Source organism: Salvelinus fontinalis, chromosome 23 (genome assembly GCF_029448725.1).
Source record: "Salvelinus fontinalis isolate EN_2023a chromosome 23, ASM2944872v1, whole genome shotgun sequence".
NCBI classification, from domain to species: Eukaryota; Metazoa; Chordata; class Actinopteri; order Salmoniformes; family Salmonidae; genus Salvelinus; species Salvelinus fontinalis.
In genome coordinates, this window is record NC_074687.1 from 47,270,536 (window position 1) to 47,292,570 (window position 22,035).

At 40.0% G+C, this 22,035-nt stretch overlaps 1 protein-coding gene and 1 long non-coding RNA gene across 2 annotated transcripts; one reads left to right on the top strand and one right to left on the bottom strand.

The window, feature by feature from the left end:
* Positions 1-7,121: 7,121 nt before the first annotated feature.
* LOC129821412 (P2Y purinoceptor 8-like) lies at positions 7,122-12,225 on the top strand. Its single transcript, XM_055879052.1, has 3 exons — positions 7,122-7,201; positions 9,764-10,082; positions 10,197-12,225. The coding sequence occupies exons 2-3, from the start codon at positions 9,790-9,792 to the stop codon at positions 10,954-10,956; spliced, it is 1,053 nt and encodes a 350-aa protein (XP_055735027.1). The 5' UTR covers positions 7,122-7,201; positions 9,764-9,789; the 3' UTR covers positions 10,957-12,225.
* Positions 12,226-14,857: 2,632 nt separating this feature from the next.
* Positions 14,858-21,890, bottom strand: LOC129821413 (uncharacterized). Its single transcript, XR_008754308.1, has 3 exons — positions 21,595-21,890; positions 15,903-15,985; positions 14,858-15,698 (listed from the first exon to the last, which is right to left on the bottom strand). It is a non-coding gene; the product is annotated as an uncharacterized LOC129821413 (long non-coding RNA).
* Between the last annotated feature and the right edge of the window lie 145 nt (positions 21,891-22,035).

Sequence of the window (22,035 nt, forward strand, 5' to 3'; positions counted from 1 at the left end):
ATTGTAACATATCATAAAAAACACATGTTCAACTTCATAAACATCCCATCTCAAGAGTTTAAATTAAGAAAAAATATATATAAAAGTGACTATGAAAGTGAGTGTGGACCGTGAAAAGGTTGACAATTTCATCTTAAATCAGCCATTGAAGCTTGTTGTGTGCAACAGGGAGGGGAAATTGAATGCAAACTTAACAACAATATTTGAACTTGTTACAAAATGTCTAGCCTGTCTATCTATGGGTAACAGTGTTGACATGTTATTCTTTACGCCCTCAGTTTTTCACTACAAAACACAAATAGAAAATGTCCGAAAGAGTAGAACCTGCTCACCTGTTTTGCTCTATGATTTGACTATTAGAAGTTCAATGTCGCTTTAAATTTTTTTTTTAAAGGGAATAGTTTTACCATATTAAAGCGAGAGTTTAGTTCCCTTTAGAGGGTTTATTTTAAACCTGAGGGCTTTACAGTGATGGGGAAAAGTTAGGAAAATCTTGGTTTGAGTGGATTAAAATCTTCCCAGAAGTATGACATTTTCAGAAACAACAAACAAATTATTTGAAAGAAATCACAGTGTTATTGGAATTTTGAGCGTTTCATCTAAATGTACACACCATCTCAGAGGTACACAAAAGGCACTCTATTTGTGGATTGACCATTTTCACAGAGGTGAGTCAGATCTGTAATCTGTGTGTGGAGAGTGGGCGAGCAAGATCTAGCTAACTGCTTACAACTGTGAAATGTGATGTTATGAGACTGAAGTGGGAACAGAGAACAGTGTGCTTTCTTCATTGTTGTTCACCAGATTCACGAGATGTCTGCTCATGGGCAGGCATGGGTTGTCTTCCTGTTGATAGCAAGAGTTCAGCTTTTACCGTATCCTATAACCATTGGGTTATTGTGATGAGACAGGAGGCGTGCCCTTTCATGATAACTTGACTTTTTTTTTTAAATTATATGTTAAGCGTATTTCTGCTCTCCTCCAGTTTAATGTTTAGACCTGTGCAGTGTGCCATGTGTATAAAGTCATGCTCGTCATTAATGACTTGCCTCGCTGTAACTATGAAAGTACATGAACACAGCTGTCTACTTTTATATCTAATTCATTTAACTTTGCAAAATACCGGCATCTTTAGAGTGAGAGCAACCTTAGTTTGTGGATCTCCAGTATATTGTAATAATAATTACATTACTTTTGAATATTACTTATCGTTGCATTATTGTACACATTGTAAATATGATTGTTTGTTCTGATATATAGTGACATTAATTCAAAATAATTTGTCTAGCATTGTGTCTGATGTTGATGTTGTGAGGATGGGTTTGCTGCTCACTGGGGTGTTGCTTGGTTAAAAAACTCACAAGCTGGAGGTGTGAAAGGATGTGGTGAGAAAGGTGAAAGCTGTATGGTAGGAGGTACAGTTGAAGTCGGAAGTTTACAGACACTTAGGTTGGAGTCATTAAAACATGTTTAACATCCACCCCACAAATATCTTGTTATGAAACTATAGTTTTGGCAAGTCGGTTAGGACATCTACTTTGTGCATGACACAAATGATTTTTTAAACAATTGTTTACAGACCGATTATTTCACTTATAATTCACTGTATCACAATTCCAGTGTGTCAGAAGTTTACATACACTAAGTTGACTGTGCCTTTAAACAGCTTGGAAAATTCCAGAAAATTATGTCATAACTTTAGAAGCTTCTGATAGGCTAATTGACACCATTTTGAGTCAATTGGAGGTGTACCTGTGGATCTATTTCAAAGAAATCAGCCAAGACCTCAGATTTTTTTTTGTAGACCTCCACAAGTGCCGTCTTTCGGATGGGACGTTAAACGGGTGTCCTGACTCTCTGAGGTCATTAAAGATCCCATGGCACTTATCGTAAGAGTGGGGGTGTTAACCCCGGTGTCCTGGCTAAATTCCCAATCTGGCCCTCAAACCATCATGGTCACCTAAAAGTCCCTAGTTTACAATTGGCTCATTCATCCCTCTCCTCTCCCCTGTAACTATTCCCCAGGTCGTTGCTGCAAATGAGAACGTGTTCTCAGTTAACTTACCTGGTAAAATAACGGTAAAATAAAAATAAAAATAAAAGTCTGGTTCATCCTTGGGAGCAATTTCCAAACGCCTGAAGGTACCATGTTCATCTGTACAAACAATAGTAAGCAATTATAAACACCATGGGAACACACAGCCGTCATACCACTCAGGAAGGAGACGCGTTCTGTCTCCTAGAGATGAACGTACTTTGGTGCGAAAAGTGCAAATCAATCCCAGAACAACATCAAAGGACCTTGTGAAGATGCTGGAAGAAACAGGTACAAAAGTATCTATATCCACAGTAAAACGAGTCCTATATAGACATAACCTTAAAGGCCGCTCAGCCAGGAAGAAGCCACTGCTCCAAAACCATCATAAAAAAGGCAGACTACGGTTTGCAACTGCACATGGGGACAAAGACTGTACTTTTTGGAGAAATGTCCTCTGGTCTGATGAAACAAATATAAAACTGTTTGGCCATAATGACCATCGTTATGTTTGGAGGAAAAAGGGGGGAGGCTTGCAAGCCGAAGAATACCATCCCAACCGTGAAGCACAGGGGTGGCAGCATCATGTTGTGAGGGTGCTTTGCTGCAGGAGGGACCGGTGCACTTCACAAAATAGATGGCATCATGAGGAAAGAAAATTATGTGGATATATTGAAGCAACATATCAAGACATCAGTCAGGAAGTTACAGCTTGGTCACAAATGGGTCTTCCTAATGGACAATGACCCCAAGCATACTTACAAAGTTGTGGCAAAATGGCTTAAGGACAACAAAGTCAAGGTATTGGAGTGGCCATAACAAAGCCCTGACCTCGATCCTATAGAAATTTTGTGGGCAGAACTGAAAAAGTGTGGGCGTGCACGGAGGCCTACAAACCTGACCCAGTTACACCAGCTCTGTCAGGAGGAATGGGCCAAAATTCACCCAACTTATTGTGGGAAGCTTGTGAAAGGCTACCCAAAACGTTTGACCCAAGTTAAACAATTTAAAGGCAATGCTACCAAATACTAATTGAGTGTATGTAAACTTCTGACCCACTGGGAATGTGATAAAAGAAATAAAAGCTGAAATAAATCATTCTCTATACTATTATTCTGACATTTCACTTTCTTAAAATAAAGTGGTGATCCTAACTGACCTAAGACAGGGAATTTTTACTAGGATTAAATGTCAGGAATTGTGAAAAACTGAGTTTAAATGTACTTGACTAAGGTGTATTTAAACTTCAGACTTCAACTGTATGTGAATATGCATGTTCATGTATTGATGTGTGTATGTGCGTATCTCCCAATTTCAATGTTGTCCAACCCAATGTGGTCTGTAGATTCCTCTTTCTCTGTCTTTATCACCATAAGGGCTCAAATGCAGGTCTCTATCTACCTCTCTGGGAAGAAGATAGACTTCAAGCTAGCTTGTCATACCATCTCTGGGTAAGCACCACACACCTTAATATGTGTTTGTTAATGGAGAAGACCTAAATTGTTAACTAACTCAGGATATTTAACTACACTTTGGGGAAGTGTTTTACGCTATTTACACATATAATATGAAATATTTAGACAATTGCTGCCCAAATGTTTGGGATTTGCAATGTTGTCGGCAGCAATATTTTTTTTAGTTTGTTGTTATAAATGAGAACGTGTCCTCAATCAATTTACCTAATAAAAGAAAAGCAAATACCAAACAGAGTGCACTATGTACACCTTGTTTATTAGTGTTGCCTGCCCATGGTGGCAAAATAGTTGGATATGAAGAAATTTTGCACTTCCACTTTTCTACAGTAATGTGCCCCTATTTCCTGACCCTCTACAGTACCATTACATTCATACACCAACCGCCCTTATCTGACTCGAGTATGTGTATTCTCAGACAAGTACTGCTCTGTCTTCCTTTATCTATGCCATATCCAGTTGGTGATACGTTGCTCTTGGGTCATTCTGTGAATAGGGTCGTGTAATTTTGGCCAAAATAACAATTTATTTCATAATTTGTAACATATCATAAAAAACACATGTTCAACTTCATAAACATCCCATCTCAAGAGTTTAAATTAAGAAACATTTATAGAAAAGTGACTATGAAAGTGAGTGTGGACCGTGAAAAGGTTGACAATTTCATTGAAGATTGAAGATTGTTGTGTGCAACAGGGAGGGGAAATTGAATGCAAACTTAACAACAATATTTGAACTTGTTACAAAATGTCTAGCCTGTCTATCTATGGGAAACAGTGTTGACATGTTATTCTTTACGCGCTCAGTTTTTCACTACAAAACACAAATAGAAAATGTCCGAAAGAGTAGGACCAGCTCACCTGTTTTGCTCTGTGATTGACTATTAATTTTTTGATTTGACTTTTTTTTTTGTGAAAACATGGGAACATCTTGTGGTTCAATGGATACAAATTTTCCCAGAAGTTTGACATTTTCAGATAAATGTTTTTTTTATTTTTAAGAAAACAGTGCTATTGGAGTTTTGAGTTTTTCATCAAAATGCACAGACAATCTTAGACATACACAAAATGCACTCTATTTGTGGAATGACCACAGACGTGTCAGATATGTAATCTGTGTGTGGAGAGTGGGCGAGCAAGATCTAGCTAACTGCTTACAACTGTGAAATGTGATGTTATGAGACTGAAGTGGGAACAGAGAACAGTGTGCTTTCTTCATTGTTGTTCACCAGATTCACGAGATGTCTGCTCATGGGCAGGCATGGGCTGTCTTCCTGTTGATAGCAAGAGTTCAGCTTTTACCGTATCCTATAATCATGGGGTTATTGTGACAACACAAGAAGAGTGACCTTTCATGACAACTTTAAGATTTTTGGTCAATATTTTTTATAATATGTCAAGTATATCTCTGCTCTCCTAAGATTTCTACATGGTTCTCTTTTCATTCATAGTGTTTTTATCCACTCCTCCAGTTCAATGTTTAGACCTGTGTGTTGTGCCGTGTGTATAAAGTCGTGCTAGTCATCAATTACATTTCTCACTGTAACTGTGAAAGTACATGTATGCAGCTGACTACTGATATATAGTTAATTTAACTCTGCAAAATATATTTAGAGTGAGCGACCTTACTTTGTAACTCTATATTGTAATAATGTTTATTACATTATTACTTATTATGTGTACTACTTGTTATTATATTATTATTTTATATACTGTACATATAATTGTTTGTTAATATATAGTGACATTATTTCTAAATATCTTGGCTAGCATTGATGTTGTGAGGATGGGTTTGTTGCTCACTGGTCTATTGCTTGGTTAAATCACTGACAGGCTGGAGGTGTGTTCACCCCGCTACCATCTAGAAGGCGGTGACAGTACAGTTGCATCAAAGCTGGGACAGATGAGACTGATAAACAACTTCTATCTCCAGGCCATGAGACTGTTAAACAGTCACCACTAGCCGGCCTCCACCCAATTGATAATATGCATGTCAATCTCTCCTGGCTCAGGGTGGAGGAGAGCTTGATTGCATCACTGCTTGTCTTTGTGAGAGGTATTGACATGTTGAAATCACAGAGGTGCCTGTTTAAGCAACGAGCGCACAGCTCAGACACCCATACATACCCCACAAGACATGCCACCAGAGGTCTCTTCACAGTCCAGAACAGACTACAAGTAACACACAGTACTACATAGAGCCATGACTACATGGAACTCTATTCCGCGTCGTGTAACACAGTCAAGCAGTAAAATCTGAATTTTAAATAAACTGCTAAAACTGCACCTTATGGAACAGCGTGGACTGTGAAGAGACACACACACAGCATTCGCAAACACATACACTCCACACACATTCACTACCGTTCAGAAGTTTGGAGTCACTTAGAAATGTCCTTGTTTGTGAAAGAAAAGCACATTTTTGTACCTTAAAATAACATCAAATTGATCAGAAATACAGTGTAGACTGTGATTAATGTTGTAAATGACTATTGTAGCTGGAAACGGCAGATTCTTTATGGAATATCTACATAGGCGTACAGAGGACCATTATCATCACTCTTGTGTTCTAATGGCACGTTGTGTTAGCTAATCCAAGTTTATAATTTTAAAAGGCTTATTTATCATTAGAAAAACATTTTTCAATTATGTTAGCACAGCTGAAAACTGTTGTTCTGATTAAAGAACCAATAAAACTGGCCTTATTTAGACTAGTTGAGTATCTGGAGCATCAACATTTATGGGTTTGATTACAGGCTCAAAAGAGCTTTCTTCTGAAACTCGTCAGTCTATTCTTGTTCTGAGAAATGAAGGCAATTCCATGGGAGAAATTGCCAAGAAACTGAAGATAAAATACTACGCAGTTTACTACTCCCTTCACAGAACAGCGCAAACTGTCTCTAACCAGAATAGAAAGAGGAGTGGGAGGCCCTGCTGCACAACTGAGCTAGAGGACAAGTACATTAGAGTGTCTAGTTTGAGAAACAGACGCGTCACAAGTCCCCAACTGGCTGTTGGTCCTGTTGGCTTTCTAGGCAGAGTTGCAAAGAAAAAAACATATCTCAGACTTGCCAATAAAAAAGAAAAATGAAGATGGGCAAAAGAACACAGACACTGGACAGAGGAACTCTGCCTAGAAGGCCAGCATCCCGGAGTCGCCTCTTCAATGTTGACGTTGAGACTGGTGTTTTGCGGGTACTATTTAATGAAGCTGCCATTTGAGGACTTGTGAGGCGTCTGGAGATGGAACTAGGCCGACCTTCTGCTGATTTTCTCATAGAAAAAAAGCCCAAACTCAATACAGTTTTCTGTTCCCAAAACTACAATCTGTTATTAACACAGTGCACTAAGTTTTGTGGACGTAACCCCCCCCAAAATGGCATTGTATACAAGGCGTGCAAGAGCGAATTTAATTATTGCACACGCACAATTTTTTCCAGGTCGTTGTTGTAAATGAGAATGTATCCTGAATCAACTTACCTAATAAAAGAAAAGCAAATACCAAACAGACATAAAGTGCACATACATTATTACACCTTGTTTACTAGTTATGCCTGCCTATGGCAGTTGGATATGAAGACATGACGCACTTCCCTTATTCGACAGTAACGTGCACCCGTTTCCTGACCTGCTACAGTACAATGCATCCAACCCCCAACCGCCCCTCTCTGAATCAAGTCTGTGTATTCTCAGAGGTAAGTACTGCTCTGTCTCTTTGCTTTACACTTTTTACATTTTTTATTGTAACCTTTATTTAACTAGGCAAGTCGGTTAAGAACAAATTCTTATTTAAAATGACGGCCTACCCCGGCCAAACCCGGACGACGCTGGGCCAATTGTGTGCTGCCCTATGGGACTCCCAATCACAGCCGGTTGGATTCAAACCATGTTGTCTGTAGCGACGCCTCGAGCACTGAGATGCAGTGCCTTAGACCGCTGCGCCACTCGGGAGCCCTTAATACAGAGATACTTAAATTTTAACTGTTAATGTCCAAAATCTGAATTCGAGATTGTTAAAGCCTAAAATAATTGTTTCAATTCAGAGTACCTTGTCTCAGAAATAGGGAAATGTTCAGATATATTACATTCTATATTTGAAGTTAGAATGAATGCGTGCTGTTTAGATGCATACAGTACCTGTGCTATTTACTTTTGGCAAAGCTTGTGTTTTGGTTATATAGTTCATATAAGGTTAGAGTGCCACTTCACTTGCACATGGAGGGGGATTTTACTGTGCAAGAGCCAAGATGCACTGTTGGAATTTCATGCACTTTTGCAATTTCATATTTTGTACAACACTGGAAATGTGTTCTGTAGTATATAGAAAGCACCAGCAGACACAGTCACATTTGGTTTGTGGTTATGAACACCCTCAATATGTTTGGGTGAAAGTGTTTTTAGTCCTCGTGGTGTGTTGTAGTATTTTACAATGGGAAGTTCACTCCAGAGCCAAAAACACATTTATTGTCACCACAAGAATAGAAAAATATCACACTCAATGCAAAAAACCCTGATTTGATACAATATTTGTATACTAACACCTATAATATATGATACAGTTCATCATACACAATAGTTGTTGTTGCCTAGGACATTCAGAGAATTGTCCCAAAGCCACTCCTGTGATGTCTTGGCTGTGTGCTTAGGGTCATTGTCCTGTTGGAAGATAAACCTTTGCCCAGTCTGAGGTCCTGAGCACTCTGGAGCAGGTTTTCATCAAGGATCTCTCTGTATTTTGCGCTGTTCATCTTTCCCTCGATCCTGACTAGTCTCTCAGTCCCTGCCGCTGAAAAACATCCCCACAGCATGATGCTGCCACCACCATGCTTCACCGTAGGGATGGTGCCAGGTTTCCTCCAGACATGACGCTGGGCATTCAGGCCAAATAGTTCAATCTTGGTTTCATCAGACCAGAGAATCTTGTTTCTCATGGTCTGAGAGTCTTTTGGTGCCTCTTGGCAAACTCCAAACGGATTGTCATGTGCCTTTTACTGAGGAGTAGCTTCCGTCTGGCCACCCTACCATAAAGGCCTTATTGGTGGAGTGCTGCAGAGATGGTTTCCTTCTGGAAGGTTCTCCAATCTCCACAGAGGAACTCTAAAGCTCTGTCAGAGTGACCATCGGGTTCTTTTTCACCTCCCTGACCAAGGTCCTTCTTCCCCAATTGCTCAATTTGGCCCCGCGTCCGGCTCTAGGAAGAGTCTAGCTGGTTCCAAACGTCTTCCATTTAAGAATGATGGAGGCCACTGTGTTCTTGGGGACCTTCAATGCTGCAGAAATGTTTTGGTACCCTTCCCCGGATCTGTGCCTCGACACAATCCTGTCTCGGAACTCTATGGACAATCTCTTCGACCTCATGGCTTGGTTTTTGCTCTGAGGTGCATTGTCAGCTGTGGGACCTTATATACAGACAGGTGTGTGCCTTTCCAAATCATGTCCAATCAATTGGATTTACCACAGGTGGACTCCAATCAAGTTGTAGAAACATCTCAAGGATGATCAATGGAAGCAGGATGCTCCTGAGCTCAATTTCGAGTCTCATATCAAAGGGTCTGAATACTTATTTGATTCAGGTATTTCAGTTTTGTTTTTGTTTTTTATTTGCAAAAAAAATCTAAAAACCTGTTTTCGCTTCGTCATTATGGGGTATTGTGTGTAGATTACTGAGGAGTTTTATTTATTTAATACATTTTAGAACAAGGATGTAACGTAACAAAAAATGGAAAAAGTCAAGGGGTCTGAACACTTTGCGAAGCCATTGTATTCTCCAGACTTGTATACACAAAGTTGTTGATATTTTATAAAATGTTGATTCTAGATAACATTTTATTTGGAATAATGCACCAAAAATGCTGATTACGTACATGTCTTTAGTATTTTAAAGATTACAAAAGTAAATATCCCCAATCTGCTCTTTACACGTCCGGTCCTGGAATGTCATAACAAAATTAAACAAAAATATTTAGGCTGACTTCATCCAGTGTCCAAGAAAATGTATTTGCGGTATATACAAATATGTGCATATTTAATTAGATGGTTACTAATTTGCATATTTTAATACAATATTAGGTGGGAAATTACCCTATTAGGGTGTGGTGACAAATATTTGGTGATCTTTAATTCATTGGCACATTATTGTCTACCAATTCTTATTTTAAAACAAAAGTTCAGACCCCACGCGACACTATCTTGTACATTGGGCTACAGACAAGACAATGCTACCCTTTTACATAATCTAAATGTCTGTCTGATCATAGGTAGTCTGTGTGACGTCATTGTCACCATGGCCTGGAGTACCAACAGCACCAAACTGGACAACATCACCTTGTCCCTGTTCCAGAATGTGACAGCCAGCACAGCTATCTCCATCATCTACATCGTGGTCACCGTCATCAACCTGACAGGAAATGGCCTCTCCATGTGGCTTCTCCTCTTCCGTACCTCTCCCAAAACTCCCTCCATCATCTTCATGATAAACCTGACCCTGACTGACCTGGTCTTGGGCCTCGTCCTGCCCTTCCAGATCAAGTATCAGATGCAGGGGCATAATTGGAGCCTGGGCCCGGGCATATGCAGGTATTTTTGTTTATTTTTTTAATCATCATTTATTTATCCTGATCAGTCTCATTGAGAAATATGTCTTTCTTTTGTCACAGATGAATAACGATTAAATATTCTGATCTTCCACAGGCTCCTGACCCTGGTTTTCTTTGCCAACATGTACTGCTCAATTCTAACTATGACCGCCATCAGTGGAGACCGCTACCTGGGCATCTGTTGGCCCATGCTCTTCCGTGAGACCAGGGAAAGGAAGTCATTCGCTGTTATTTGCTGTTTCGCCATGTGGACAGTCGTCCTATCTGTCCTGTACCCATTAATGACAACCGACCTGACGTTCTACGTTCCAGAACTCGGGATCACCACCTGCTTTGACGTTCTGAAGAGGGACATGCTTCCATCAATGGAGGCCTGGGCTGCTTTCCTCCTTACCCTGTTTGTCATCCTCTTCCTCATCCCGTTCTGCATCACTGTATTCTGCTACGTCGGCATCATCCGCAAGCTGGCCCGAGTTTCCAAGACCAACCAGAAAGAGAAAGCTATCCGTCTTGCTGTCACCGTCCTAACGGTCTTCACACTTTGCTTTGCTCCCAACAACATCCTCCTCCTGGCTCACACCATCCGGAGGCTCTTCTACGGGGACTCCCTCTACATGGCCTACAAGCTGACTCTCTCCCTCAGTTGCCTCAACAGCTGCCTCGACCCCTTCATCTACTACTTTGCCTCTAGGGAGTTCCGTCAAAAGCTAAGGCAGATGCTAAGGCTGAGAACACTGAGCAGTCTGGACACAGGGAAGACAGACCCGCACCGAGAGAGCCTGTACTCTGCCCAGTATGTGTCTGGGGGACAGGGCGGAGAAAACGCCAGAGTTTCTGTTAAACAACACTGTTAAAAAACTTTGCCTGTAAAGTGGAGAGAGAGGGCAGATGACAACCAAGATGGCATGTCGCAATATCTCGTGTTGGGTCAAATGACATTTCAAAATCATTTCACAGGATGGAATGTTTTTGTGTGCTGTATATAGATCCAGTAACAAACCAGGGCAGATGGTGCTTCTGCATTTCCAAAGTTTGGGCTCTATTCAATCCGATCTGCTTTTGCCGACATCGGCATAGCTGTTGTTCTGATGCTGTCAGAGGTGGAACTGAGTTAGAGCTATCAAATCCACAAGTGGCTCCTGGCAGTATACCTAAAGAGGACATTGCAAGTGATTTCGCATTAACATTGAAAGTGATTTCGCATGAACAGAAATCACTTGCAGCCTTGTTTACGAGTTTGAACACTGGAATGTGAGATGTAATCTACACCTGGTTTAAGATGATAGAAATACTCATAATTTAGTTGAATGATTTTTCAATTTGAAAGTAATTATTTATATAAAGCCTACACTTGCTCTGAACATCTAACGCAAGTAGGGCAGGTCTGGCTTTCCTGACAATGATTGCAAGAGCCGCTGCTCACTGATTTGACAGCTCCAATGCAGTTCCACCTCCTACACTGCCAAAACCTCGGCTTAATATTATTGAATCTTGGCCTTAGTAAAAAAGGGTTATTTATTTTGTGAAGGAATGCTGCAACTTGCATAAAGATAGGAATAAGATAGTGTGGTTAATTGAGAGCATGTGCTCTCTGCCTCCTGCCAATTCGGGCAAATTCATTATTTCATTGTGTGAATTATTAAGTATACCCTTTGTTTGTTCAATGTTTATTGATTCCCCGCTAATTATATCACCAGTAATGCATTTACTGTTAATCACCATCATTTCCCAGTAATCTAGACCGTTATGGTGTGGTTACATCGCTAATCTTTGTTTTTTCCTGAAATATATATGCATATGAATTTACCGTTCTAACTCTGAGTGGACACATTGTTTTCAGATCTCACAAACTATGCTACACTTGTCAGAAATACGTTTTGGTTTATTTCATTCGATTTAGGAGTTTACAGTCATTTTCCCCAATGTCGTTAGTTTGGAGCGCTCAAAGTTTGCATTTGTCTGGTTTCTTTGTCCTTTCTAATGTTGAGAGCACACACACATCTGAGCATGGATGGAAAGAGGGCTATATGGCCTCTGTGTTATGATTGAGGTCAAAACTGTGTGAGTTGAAAGAAAATGATGAAGTGTTCAATTTAGAAACTGTGATTAAATGTTATACTCAAGCCTTGATGGATATAGAAATGATCTTTGCAAGTGCATATGTATCTTTTTGAAGTCCTGTGATTCAGATTCGTTTTGGGTTCATAGCACGGCCGAGAGTACTTACCACCAGTCTAAACAGTGTGCCCGCTGTAATTTGCAAACCCATTTGGCAGTCAGACGCCCACCGGCGGGGTGGTCCCTAAAACACACCACGCAGTCAGCGAACGGCAGACCATAATTCGGTGGATGTGTTTTCACCTTTAAGGGAAGGCTGTGTAGTCTTGCCCTACCTTTGAATGTTCAGATATGACAAGTTAAGCCTGATTCCTAGGTTATGTATTTTGGCTGTTGCCAGTGTATAATATATATTGAAAATCTAAACTACAATATCTATAAAACAACTGGCTGTAACTAAACCACTCCTTTAAAAAACCTGATCTTGATCCAGATGATCTGAAAAATTATAGGCCCATCTCAAACCTCCCGAGTGGCGCAGGGGTCTAAGTCACTGCATCTCAGTGTTTGAGGCATCACTACAGACACCTTGGTTCAATTCCAGGCTGTATGACAACCTGCCGTGATTTGGAGTCCCGTAGGGCGGTGCACAATTGGCCCATAGTCGTACGGGTTTGGCCTGTGTAGGCCGTCATTGTCAAAAATTATTTGTTCTTAACTGACATGCCTAGTTAAATAAATGTTAATTAAACACAAATAATAACTACTTTTCCTTTCAAAGATTCTACAGAAAACTGATGCTCACCTTCTTCCAACAGTTCCACCATGAGGCCAAACACCACCATACTCTACAGGTTAGCTATACTCACATCCCTGAGCATGTGTGCCAAATGCGCCACCATGTGGTTGATCTGAGTATGTTTGCATATGAGTCTTGATAGTGTTTTGAAAATGTATATTAAGATTTGTTACAGTACGAGTATTCATGTCTGGCACACTACTTTCTAAATGTAATCCGTTACAGTTAATAGTTACCTGCCCAAAATTGTAATCAGTAATGTAACATTTGGATTACCCAAACTCTGTAACAGAATCAGATGACAGCCCGCTTGGAGTTTGCCAAAAGGCATCTGAAGGACTCAGACCATGAGAAACAATATTCTCTGATCTGATGAAACCAAGATTGAAGTATTTGGTCTGAATGCCAAATGTCATGTCTGGAGGAAACCTGGCACCATCCCTATGGTGAAGCATGGGGGTGGCAGCATCATGCTGTGGGGATGTTTTTCAGCGGCAGGTACTGGGACACTAGTCAGGATTGAGGGAAGGATGAACAGAGAAAAGTACAGAGATCCTTGATGAAAACCTGCTCCAGAGTTCTCAGGACCTCAGACTGGGGCGAAGGTTCACCTTCCAAAAGGACAACGACCCTAAACACACAGACAAGACAACTCCGGCGTAGCTTCGGGACAATTCTCTGAATGTCCTTGAGTGGTCCAGCCAGAGCCCAGACTTGAACTCTGGAGATACCTGAAAATAGCTGTGCAGGAATGCTTCCCATCCAACCTTAGAGCTTGAGAGGATCTGGAGAGAAAAATGGGAGAAACTCCCCAAATACAAGTGTGCCAAGCTTGCAGCATCATACCCAAGAAGACTCAAGGATGTAATCGCTGCCAAAGGTGCTTCAACAAAGTACTGAGTAAAGGGTCTAAATAATTATGTAAATATGATATTTCAGTTTTTTTTTGTTATACATTTGCAAAAATGTCTAATCCTCTTTTGCTTTGTCATTTTGGGGTATTTTGTGTAGATTGATGAGGGGGAAAAAACGATTTAATTCATTTTAGAATACGGCTGTAACGTAACAAAATGTGGAATAAGTCAAGGGGTCTGAATACTTTCCAAATGTGCTGTATAGTGTATGTTTTGTAATTTATATTTACATTTTTGACGACCAACGTAATGAGTAAGTTTTGAGTAACCTCACTGCTATCTTTTTTTAGGACACATGGAAATTAATTTCCTTAGGTATTGATCATGCAAACACACTTTAAAAAAAATTGGGACACAGCAGTCGTGAGATTCAAACCTATAATCTCTGTTCTCTATCTATGGAATTAGTTCACTGCATCATCAGAATGGAGAAAGAATGCCATGTTTTTTTTTACGCATACAAAGCTGTTAATTTTTGTTGTTTCAAAGGAAACAAGCACTTATTAAGATCAGGCGTGGCCAATTAGTGGGCGAGTCCAACTAACCTGAACACACTTAACAGGATAAGGAATAGAGAGAGTTTTGTTGATGCTGAGAATGGAAGGTATACGTTTTTAAATAATATTATTCAAATGTTCTCTGAACGTTACAAGTTTTCTTGTGGTTTTTATGGAACGTTTTGCTTAACATTCTGAGAAAATATAACTTTTCCTACAGGTTAATGTTTTCTCATGGTTCTATCTCAAATTGTTTCGAGAACGTTAAGAAAACTTTACACAAAAACCACAAGAAAACTTTAGTAACGTTCAGAGAACGTCCTAAAGAATGAAAATTTCCAATTCCGTTCTCAGAACATTTAAAATACTTTCAGTTTAACCGGATAGGACAATTATTACTTCATTCCCAGAACCAATGGGAAACCAAAAATGTAAGTTCCCACATCTTCCAAGGAACCAAATGTGCTACCAAAAAAGCTCCGGACAATTAACACATATGCATTTTATTGATGTCAATTTGAATGTACAGAGATACCATAACGAGATCCTGAGGCCCATTGTCTTGCCATTAATCCGCTGCCATAACCTTATGTTTCAGCATGATAATGCAAGGATCTGTACACAATTCCTGGGAGCTAAAAATGTCCCAGTTCTTCCATGGCCTGCATACTCACCAGACATGTCACCCTTTGAGCATGTTTGGGATGCTCTGGATCGACAGTTACTGCCAGCAACTTTGCACGGCCATTGAAGAGAAGTGGGACAACATTCCATAGGCCACAATCAACAGCCTGATCAACTATGCAAAGGAGTCGCGCTGTATGAGGCAAATGGTTGTCACACCAGATACTGACTGGTTTTCTGATTCACGCCCCTACCTTTAAAAAAAAAAGATATCTGTGACCAACAGATGTATATCTGTTTTCCTAGTCATATGAAATCCATAGATTAAGACATCATTTATTTATTTCAATTGACTGATTTCCTAAGATGAACTGTAACAGTAAAATCTTTGAAATTGTTGCATCTATATATATTTTTTCAGCTGAAACAAACCACCCACATGGCAGCTTCTTGTCAATGTTGTATGCTATCTGACCGTTCGGAATTGTAACAATTAATGGCTTCTGCCCCATCGATGTGCATGCATTATCTCCCGCCCCCCCTTTCTCTGTGATGTCCTGACGGCCCAGAACTAGCATTTGCAGGTGTGGGCCCCTTGCTCTACACCCACAACTCTAAACTTCAGAGGACGCTGCTTGACTTCATTCTGGAGCACCTCTTCACTGGAGCAGAGTACGACAGCCACAGTAGAGGTAGACACTTTCCTTTAGAGAAAACGAGAACAAGATCACTGCACTCAAATACGACTCAAATACCCAAGGTCCCCAATCTTGACTGGAAATCAATTGTTTGCAGAAATTGATTAAGTCAGGGTATTGTGCAATGACGATCAAAAACCCATCCATAAGACTAGAGAAAATACCACCACTCTCAGCACTGTTTGACCCTGTGGGTCTTACACATCATACCTTTCCCCAGCAGATAGCAGTGTTCTTCTTTGTCAGACTGTAGGCTCATACAGCTGTAGGCTCGTGCAGTTCACTTCCTGTTCCTGTTAGAATTGAATCATGATAATACAATCAGATGTTAAATGCACAGCTGCAGTTATAGCTAATGTATCTACACAGAGGTGGTGCTGGACTATAAATCAATTCATATTTTCCTCCTCAAACCTGACCTAACAATTGACTTTAAATCCTGTAGGACAGCCAATAACACACACACAAGGCTACAAGTTCAAGAGGATATTAGTATTTGTTAGGTGATGTGTCTATGGACACTTTCTGTAGTTTTTGGAAGCGTTTTTACGAGAGTCACTGATTCCACAGGGGGAAAGTTATAAAATAAATATGGCTATATTTAAACAAAAACAATGTACTGGATCAAAAGAAACTACATGCATAGCTTTATTGTCAGAGATTGTCTTTTGTATTGGACAGTTCCTGTATGTTGCATTGTGTATTGATGGTGAAGAGGAGGTATTAATAATCAATGGTTTTTGATGACAGCTTTTCGCATGCGAAACATATTGCGTCCTAACACGAATAGTACAGATACGTCAGTAACCGCACAAGAGGGGTTTTCACATATGTTCAAACAAATGCATTATGGGACTATTGGTTTGGAACATGTAATGTAAGATCTATTGTTTTATTTGATTTGCCTCATGGCCGTTATAGTATAGAGTAGTCACTTTTCTATTAGATGGTGGATTGGTGATCAGACTCGGGACAAAGGCGTTAAGTTATGAAATGACAACGTCTTTCCGTGAGAAAATAGCATTCACTTTGGTTCACCTCTGAGAGTGTTTTATTGGCTCTGTGAAGGATTGAAGCGCTGAGGGGGCACAATGTATGTGACGACGTCTTGGGGTTGGTCTGGAAGTTATACAATTTTGCATGCTTCAAACTCCTGAAACAGCCTTTTCCTGCAATCTAGAGCCACAATCGGTATGCTTAATTCTATGTAAAAAAAATGTGTATATTTTTCTGCATATATAAGCATTCCTCTTGAGCTGTCTGTTTTCTGACTGGTGGTTATTTTGTTGAAGAAATGTAACATGCTTCTCTGCATCTCTGCTAAAATCTGGGTAAAAATCTAAAGGAATGTGAGTCTTATTCAGTACATTTAATTATTGCTAACCTTGCCAACAGGCATGCCAGCTAAGAAAACACTTCAGTAAATGAGGAATACAAGGTACATATATTGAAAGCAGGTGCTTCCACACATGGTTCCTGATTCAATTAAGCAATGAACATCCCATCGTGCTTCGTGTCATGTATAAAAATGGTGGGCAGGCCATTATTTTGGCAACCATGGCTATGCCCCCATAGGATGACAATGCCCCCATCCGCAGGGCACGGGTGGTCACTGAAATGGTTTGATGAGCATGAACACGATGTAAGGCATATGCCATGGCGGTCTCAATCACCAGATCTTTACCAAATTGAACACTTATGGGAGATTCTAGAGCTGCGCATGAGACAGTGTTTTGCACCACCATCAACAAAACAATATTGTGAAAAAATGGTGTCGCATCCCTCCAACAGAGTTCCAGACACTTGTAGAATATATGCCAAGGCGCATTGAAGCTGTTCTGGCTTGTGGTGTCCCAATGCCCTATTATGACATTTTATGTTAGTGTTTCTTTTATTTTGGCAGTTACCTGTAGCCAGTGGGGATTTTAGCATGTACATTTTGGTGGGGAAAACTCAAACATATTTTTTAGGATGCATGCCAGCAAAGCCACAACACAACACTAAACAATACATTAATTGCACTATAACGGTGACAAACGGTGGGCACAAACTGTCAGGGCCTACATAAAGCTGTCCCAACAGCAGATATTTATTTTCAGTAGCATGGAGTGAATCCTTACCACCGCTACACCTGGCTATCAGCGGAGCCTTGTCTGGCAGCAAAACAAAACAGCCTCATTTACTGGCTTTTAAAAAACATTGCTTATATGGCTGACTTGCTTAAACAAATGTGTTTTCTACTTACAATAAGATTTACAAACTATGGCATGGGGGAACGATAAGAGGAACGATAATAGTATGTTAAGAGGCAATCCGTAATTTAGCTTAAGACATTGACTTCTCTAGGATAGGGGGCAGCATTTTCACGTTTGGATGAAAAGCATACCCAAATTCAACTGCCAGCTACTCATCCCCAGAATATAAGATATGCATAATGTTTTTTTTATTTTATTTTTTATTTTTTGGGGGGGTGAATCAGCTTAATATTGCGGAAAGAATGTTGCTTCCAATGTAATTGTCTGCATCATTTCCAATCCCCCATATTTTTTGGGGTAAATATATATATCCATTCACGTATGCATACATATACACATATATACATACACATTCCTACATAGACATACATACTTTTTTAAAGAGTATACCTTTATTATTATTCCCCGCAAACCCTACCACCGATCCCCCAATTGGAGTAAACTAATAAACATTTCTGTTTTTACCTTCATATGCATAATGTTAATACCAGCAACAGTGTGTGAAAACCTTGTGAAGACTTACAGAAAACGTTTGACCTCTGTCATTGCCAACAAAGGGTATATAACAAAGTATTGAGATAAACTTTTGTTATTGTTATTTGTTAACTTTTGTTTTGTTATTTTCCACCATAATTTGCAAATAAATTCATTAAAATCCTACAATGTGATTTTCTGGATTTTCTTTTCTCATTTTGTCTGTCATAGTTGAAGTGTACCTATGATGAAAATTACAGGCCTCTCTCATCTTTTTAAGTGGGAGAACTTGCACAATTGGTGGCTGACTAAATACTTTTTTGCCCCACTGTATGTATTGTGTAACATGAAGTCCTATGAGTGTCATCTGATGAAGATCATCAAAGGTTAGTGATGCATTTTATCTCTATTTCTGCTTTTTGTGACTCCTGTCTTTAGCTGGAAAAATGACTGCCAAACATACCCTTGTAAAACTGACTATCCTACCAATCCTTGACTTCAGCGATGTCATTTATAAAATAGCCTCCAACACTCTACTCAGCAAATTGGATGCAGTCTATCACAGTGCCACCACCACTGTGACTTGTATGCTTTCGTTGGCTGGCCCTCGCTTCATATTCGTTGCCAAACCCACTGGCTCCAGGTCATCTATAAGTCTTTGCTAGGTAAAGCCCCGCCTTATCTCAGCTCACTGGTCACCATAGCAGCACCCAGTCGTAGCACGCGCTCCAGCAGGTATATGTCACTGGTTACCCCCAAAGCCAATTCCTCCTTTGGCCGCCTTTCATTCCAGTTCTCTGCTGCCAATGACTGGAACGAATGGCAAAAATCACTCAAGCTGGAGACTCACATCTCCCTCACTGACTTTAAGCATCAGCTGTCAGAGCAGCTTACAGATCATTGCACCTGTAAATAGCCCATCCAACTACCTCATCCCCCATAATAAATTGTAATTACTTCGCCACTACGGCCTATTTATTGCCTAGCTCCCTAATCTTACCTCATTTGCACACACTGTATATAGACTTTTCTATTGTGTTATTGACTGTACGTTTGTTTATTCCATGTGTAACTCTGTGTTGTTGTTTGTGTCTCACTGCTTTGCTTTATCTTGGCCAGGTCGCAGTTGTAAATGATAACTTGTTCTCAACTGGCCTACCTGGTAAAAATAAAGGTAAAATAAAATAAAAAAATTCAGAAAATATATGGCATCAGGAAGAAGGAAAATTATGTGGATATATTGAAGCAACATCAAGACATTAGTCAAGAAGTTAAAGCTTGATCGCAAATGGGTCTTTCAAATGGACAATACTTCCAAAGTTGTGGCAAAATGGCTTAAGGACAACAAAGTCAAGGTATTGGAGTGGCCATCACAGAGCCCTGACCTTAATCCCATAGAAAATGTGTGGGTAGAACTGAAAAAGCGTGTGCGAGCAAGGAGGCCTACAAACCTGACTCAGTTACACCAGCTCTGTCAGGAGGAATGGGCCAAAATTCACCCAAGGTATTGTGGGATGCTTGTGGAAGGCTACGCAAAACGTTTGACCCAAGTTAAATAATTTAAAGGCAATGCTACCAAGTACAATTTAAAGACAATGCTACCAAAAACGTCTGACCCACTGGGGATGTGATGAAAGAAATAAAAGCTGAAATAAATCACTCTCAACTATTATTCTGACATTTCACATTCTTAAAATAAAATGGTGATCCTAACTGACCTAAAACAGGAATAGATGTCAGGAATTGTGAAGAACTGAGTTTAAAACTGAGTTTTATTTGGCTAAGGTATGTAAATGTAAATGTAAGCTATGTAAACGTCCAACTTCAACTGTAAGTACGCCTACCGCATGCAGTGTCCTCTCATACATCCTCCAACAAGTTAAGACAGCTAGGAATCAACCCAGATGCGTCTAATTATATGTCTCCAAAGAGTATTCCACCACGATTAACCATACTATTGGCTTTCATAAGGTTTCTGGTCACCTTACCAATCCATGCGCCCGAATGAGAAATATACGCCCCAGTAATGGGTCCATCCAGAGCCTTAGTCTAGGACCAGCCCTTATGTTAAGGGGTAAGAAGTATGCCTCTAAGTTATATAATGTCTTCTCTGCTATTGAATGTCCTAAATATCCCATTCATCCACTGCCTTTGGCATTTAGAAATAACAAGATAGAACCTGTCTTGAATAATTTGATACCTGTAACCGAACCCCAACTTCATCTTTGTGGTAGAGTTAGTACTACTATGGGCCTTTCAGACAGCTGTAGGAGTTACGTGGGTGTGCCACCAACTACTGAACCCTCCCTTAATATGAATCATGCATTAACATTCTCTGACTCTATATTCTCTATAGCTGGAATACCCATACCCATGCTTCTACACCTGCATTGCTTGCTGTTTGTGGTTTTAGGCTGGGTTTCTGTACAGCACTTTGATATATCAGCTGATGTAAGAAGTGCTATATAAACAAATTTGATTTTGATATCCGTTATAGGGTCTGGATTGGGGGTTCCTAATGGGCTTATGTGGGTTTGCGGTGAAAATGGCTTCCTACAATTGCCTAATGGGTGGGATGGTTGCTGTTATTTAGGCCAAACTCAAATTGAAGTCGCGACCAACTGCTGACCCTATTGGAGACTAAGCGTAACTCTACAGCGCACCGCGGTAGCCGTGTGAAACGAGCAAAGGCAGATAATGGCTTGGCTAGTGGATTTTCTCATAGCAATGGTGAACTGTTCAGATTGGCACTCTTCCCAGGGGTTGGAATTAAAGTATTAGGGGATTGGATTAATAACATCACCTACTCCATGCAGGTCCACATGAATTTGACTATTGCTGGTTTTGCCCTTCTTTCTACTGATGTTCAGAATTGTGTTGCCATGGAAACTCATGCAAGGAGGACTGGGAGAAGCTATATGAGTTACAGGATGTCTTAAGACATTTTTCAGAATCTGGGGAGAGCTATCATGTACTGTACTCTGTACCAACTTCTGCCTACAATTGTATTACTAAAGGATAATTGTAATACTTAAACAAAGAGTCTGTGTTTCCTTTCCATTACGAATGTATGTTTGATAATTATATAGACCTGATCATTTGTTGAAGAAATTGACCAACAATACAAAACACAGTGTGGAACTACATAACAGCCATTCGTTCATGTTTCTTACCTGGTAACTGTCCCGTAAAATATTGTTTTAATAATCTTGTGGGAAATGGCTGGAAAACACACAAGATAAATAACTTTTACAACCTCAGCAAGATAATGTGAAGTGAGTCACTGTACATGGTCTTCATTATAGAAACCCCTAAAGTCGATTGACGAACCCATGCGCCAAACATGCATAGTTTATATTTATATTAATAACGATTGAACGGTAATTGTTAGAAACATAGTTTTTTCAATGAAAGCTGAAATTTCGCTGAATAACACAGTATATGGCTTGTCTAGTTCCGGGTATCACAATTTACGTAAGGTGACGGAAAACGTCCAGTTTATCTGGATTTCCCTGGACACATCAATGGATGGTACAGTAGTCAATCTTACAGTATCTCGATGTGTACAGACTTTGTTACCCAATCACAGACTTTGTTGTCACCTTGTCATATGA

Bases quoted from the DNA above. Each gene is read 5' to 3' on its own strand.
- LOC129821412 (XM_055879052.1), top strand. From the start codon at position 9,790: ATGGCCTGGAGTACCAACAGCACCAAACTGGACAACATCACCTTGTCC. The intron at 10,083-10,196 runs GTATTTTTGTTT...GATCTTCCACAG, and splicing joins CTGGGCCCGGGCATATGCAG to GCTCCTGACCCTGGTTTTCT.